The following is a 5000-nucleotide window of genomic DNA, read 5'->3' as shown; positions in this document are numbered from 1 at the left end:
ATACATATTTAATTTCTTTTTTTTTTTCTTCCTCTTTTTCACTGGCCATTCCGGTAAACCAACTTTACAGATCAACGAATCGTGAAACTTGTTTCGAGAGTGAACGATTAAAAAGAAAAAGAAAGAGAGAAAGATAGGGAGAAAAAAATGTGCATTTTAAATACATCAAAGTGCAATACATTCGACGTTATCGATTCGATCTTAAAACAAAGTAGATATCTCTCGTTTGCAAAAGGGGGAGAAAAAGAAAAAAAAAAAAAAAAAGAAAAAAAAGAAAATAAAGAAAATCTTAATTATCGCGTAGATACGTTTTCTCTCTGTCTCTCTCTTTTTTTTCTTTTCTCGATGTTACAATCAATAATGAACAAACAAAAAACATATTTGATTTTTGACGCATATATATATATATATATATATATAGTCATACGTTAATTATATCTGAGCTTAATGTTCGTAAATTAGGTTACCATAATCTAATGTTTTTGTAGGAAGTAAAAAGACTTTGACCGAAGTTTCTTCCTCGAAAGAGAAAACACATTTGTCTGTGTGTGTGTGTGTGTGTGTGTGTAATTGCAAATGTGCACATATATATATATATATATAAATATGTAGTATGGTTTCAAAAAGAGAAAAAGAAATTGAATGAAAACGTTACTCACTTTACTCGTAGATATTATTTTCTTTATGTGTTGTTTGAACTTCGACGTATAATTTCCTAAAAAACAATGAAAGAAAAGAAAGATTTTACATTTGTCAAATTAAAATTTGTAAATACAAACAAACATATATATGTAAATATATATATATATATATATAAAATACATTTTCTAACCTCTTTTAGTTAGTCTGATTACAACTAGGACGTTACAAAGTCACGTAAAATTATATCGACCGTTTTAATATCCACCTTCCGTTCCGTTCTAATTTCTAAATACATACATACGTACATACATACATATATATACATGTACACATAGATATAAATGAATAAACGTCGTTGTACGAAATACAAAAAAATCGCGTCTTCGAAAGCGAAATAGTGTCTTCGAAATCTATAAAAGGAAAGAAAAAAAAAAAAAAAAAAAAAAGAAAAAAGAAAACAGAACGATTATATCGATCGTACGTATTAAATTAAATACGTAATTACTTACTTACGTTACAATACTAATCACGAAATCGCGATCGTTAAATTTTACCGAACGATGCGTTGTTCCGTTAAAAAAAAAAAAAATTAAAACGAAACAAAAGAAGGTATCTTGAAAGTGAAGCGGGAAAGATAAAATTTAAATCCGACAGGGATGTAGTCATTATTAATGCGGGCCTAGGTCACGGGCGGCGGATCAGTCTTCTTCTTCTTCTTCTTCTTCTTCTTCTTCCGTCCCTTCTTCTTCTTCCGCCCCTTCTTCTTCGTTCATCTTCTTATTCTTCTTGTTCTTCTACAATCTTCGTAGGTGCCGGTTAGTTAGTTCGCGAGAAGGCCAGTGGCCGCGCTCGTGCTCGCTATAAATAATCATGGCGCGGCGATGTCCAAGTATAGACTGTTGGTAATGTGCCAGACTGAGGAGAGGCTTCGATCTATTTTTGAGTCTGTCGCCGCTAGTACTGTTGCTACAAAAACGACGAGAGCTATCTAATCAAAACCACGGACATCGTGGAAACGCCAGAGAATTAGAGATGGAAGAAGAAGACGAAGACAAAGGACAAAGAAGGAGAAAGAGATAGAAACAGATAGAAAGTGAATAGATACATGGACAAAGAGAGAAATAGAGATATATATATATATATATATAGAGAGAGAGAGAGAGAGAGAAAGAGAGGAAAAATAAGAATGAAAGTTCAGTAATCTTTCCTCTCCCCCCACCACTTTTTTTTTTATCCAATCACGACTCTCTATTAACTCTCTCTCTCTCTCTCTCTCTTTCTCTTTCCTTCTCTCTTTCTCTCTTCCTTTCTTCTCTTCTTCTCTTTCTCTGCCGTTTCTGTTTCTTTCTTTTTTTTTCCTTTTTTATTTTTTTTTTTTTGGCTAATGTCCCCCTTTTCGTTGAATAGTTACGTTCTAAGTTAACCTTGAGGAGCATCGATTTATCAGACCGATTATGTCAAAGCACGAGGCTACCAGTTAAATAGGATTTAACAGCTATAGGTTTCGACGAAGGAGAAATGACCCGCCGACGTTCGCTCCTGGTTAAATCATCGAATCATCGCTCGCTTCTCTTCTCTCGTTTCAGGGTCGAACAAAGAAAGAAAGTAAAAAAAAGAAAAAGAAAAAAGACCGAGAGAGAGAGAGAGAGAGAGAGAGAGAGGAAGAAAGAAAAAAAATGGCGCCACTTTCAAATAGAGAAAGAAAGAAAGAACGAGAATTATGAATGGAATGGTAACAATAAAAACATACATTCGTTAGAATACAATAAATATATGGATTAAGTTGTTAATTTTAAAGGATAATTCGAAATATTAAATCCCTTCGCGTCAAAATTTTTTTTATTACAACGCGATATATATAATGCAATTAATTTTTACAAGATCTTATTCTCTTTAATCTTTATAAATCAATATATCACGATATAATATAATTATATCGTACGAAATAATGATGATGGTGATATTATTACGATGGAAAGGTTTTTTTCTTCTTTTGTTTTTGTTGTTTTTTTTTTTTCTTTTCTTTTTTTTTTTTTTTTTTTTTTTTTTATTTATTTCCTTCGAACGATTTCACGTGAAGCATCATCGATCGCAAGTAAAAGGTCATTTGAAATTGCCGCCGTAAAATGAACGACGGCGGCATCAATATCTGCGCAAGAGCTTACGCGCAGTAACTTCTCTTTCGTCATGAATACGAGAGCGTGTCTCTAGTTAGAGTCGATTCGTCATAACTCTTATTCCATACATTTATTTTATCAATATTCAGTTTATAATATTTCTTCGATTTAAAAAGAAGATTATCTTTTGAAAAGTTTTCTATATAAATATATATATATATATATATGTATATGTATACAAATATATATATATATAATATACATATGTATATATATATATCGATGGTAAACAATCGATAGATATTTAATCGAAAATCGATCATATGATTAATAGTAACATATATATATATATATATATATATATATATATAAATATATATATATATGTAAATTTTTATCTCGATAATATTGTAAAAGTAATATAAAATAATATTCTCATTAATATATACTTGACTGGTCGTCGTTATTCATTCTGTTGTCTTAAGCCGTTGGTTGTTTCCATGAACGTACTGTAAGCGTCAAAGGGCGCTGCCTTAATCATCCAGAATCGGTGGACTGACGAGTGGTCAGTGAAGTTGTTACGATCTCTATTCGTGAATAGTGGGCGAGGTTTTTTTTCTCCCTCCCTCCCTTCTCCCAATTATCCACAAATTTCCCTCTATTTATATATTTTATATACGAACGATCAGAATCACGGTGATATAACAATAACGTGAAAACTTTTATTCAATTGTATTATAATTGGTCAAGAATCGTAAGAAATTCAAACGATCGTAAGTTTATATATATATATATATATATATATATATATATATATTTGTGTATGTACATTTGTGTATGTATTTTATCTTTCACGGTACTAGTAATATGTTATATAGTTACTTTATATATATATATATATACGTACGTACGTTTATATAGTTCTTCCGATAAATATCGACTGCCAAATTGGCAACCGACTTGTCAATGAAAATCGATCTGTAATTATCTGGGTCAAAGGGCATCAGCCGTATTGGACATTTGCCGAATTTAAATTCTAATTGTCGATACACCGATCGTACTCGATCACGGACAACAGTTAACGCTTTAGTTTCTCGGTCGTTAGGAACTAGTGTACTGTCATTTAGATACGGCTCCTAAGATTTCTTCGACTTTTTTTTCCATTCATTCATTCATTCATTCTTTCTTCTTCATACTTTTTCTTCTTCTTTTATTCCTACTCCTTTTCCATCAGATCGAATTTAAAAACGAAACAATATTTTCTCATTGATCCTATTCATAAAAAATATTTTCTATTTTGTGATATAATTAAGCCGGTTAATTTCAACGTGACTTGAGATATTTATAAGATCAGTTCAATACAAGTGTTTATTTAATGACTTTTTATACATTTTTTTTTCTTTTTTGTTTTGTTTCTTCTTTTGATTAAAAAGAAAAAAATAGTTTTATCAGTTTGGTTGTATTGACAGTGATAGCTTATTGTTATTCTTAGTTCTTTCTGTTCTGTGTGTGTGTGTTTTTTTTTTCTTTTCTTTTTTTTTTTTTCTTTTTTTTTTTATTTTATTACAACCTTTTGATAAGATAAGATTTATAAACGAATTGGAATATAAACCTTGGTGTAAAGATGTCTCGTAAGCATTCAATAGTTGATCAACGTCCATGGAATAATTTTCAGACTTCAGCATCAACTAAAACAACCACCATGACAACAGCAGCCAAGTTATACGGCAAGGATTTAAGTGAATATGAAGATGTTGATGTGGATGAATTGCTGGCACAGTTAACGCAGGAAGAAATCAATATACTTGCCAAGGAAGTTGATCCAGATGTAAGATCTAAAGATTCGTATGGTATTAAACAATATTTATAATTCTTTTGCATGCGTTTTATAATTTTTCTTGTTATATATATGACTTATTTTTCATTGTCTCATAGTGTATTTGCGTGTGTGAGTGTGTGTCTGTTTCTGTGTATGTATGTGTGTGTCTGTGTGTATATCTATAAACTGGATAATTTAAAATTATATAAAAATATATATTACTTTTTAGGATAGTTTTATGCCTCCATCACAGCGTTGCAGCTATGAATGCGACAAGAGTCCAACAGGGCCACTTAACCGAAAGAAACTCATCGAACACATTAATAAACAAGCATTGGAAACACCGGATAGACCAGAATTAAAACCTTATGTACCTGGAGTTATTAGAGGAAAAAAGGTTAGATTGATGAAATTTATGTTAC

The 5000-nt window shown here is 31.0% G+C and overlaps 1 protein-coding gene across 10 annotated transcripts in view; it reads left to right on the top strand.

Moving 5' to 3' along the window:
- The window catches only part of LOC124431829 (tropomodulin), a 68043-nt gene that overhangs the window by 42919 nt on the left and 20124 nt on the right, over nucleotides 1-5000 (top strand). For 7 of the 10 annotated variants that reach the window (XM_046980160.1, XM_046980162.1, XM_046980161.1 and 4 more), the window contains 2 exons: nucleotides 4435-4587; nucleotides 4808-4975. In XM_046980160.1, coding sequence (XP_046836116.1) covers nucleotides 4435-4587; nucleotides 4808-4975 — 321 coding nt within the window. The other 3 variants (XM_046980166.1, XM_046980170.1, XM_046980168.1) reach the window with 3 other exon arrangements.

The sequence above is a fragment of the Vespa crabro genome, chromosome 22 (genome assembly GCF_910589235.1).
Source record: "Vespa crabro chromosome 22, iyVesCrab1.2, whole genome shotgun sequence".
Taxonomy (NCBI): Eukaryota; Metazoa; Arthropoda; class Insecta; order Hymenoptera; family Vespidae; genus Vespa; species Vespa crabro.
The sequence above is the reverse complement of the archived record's forward strand: the minus strand, read 5'-3'. Positions and strand labels throughout refer to the sequence as shown.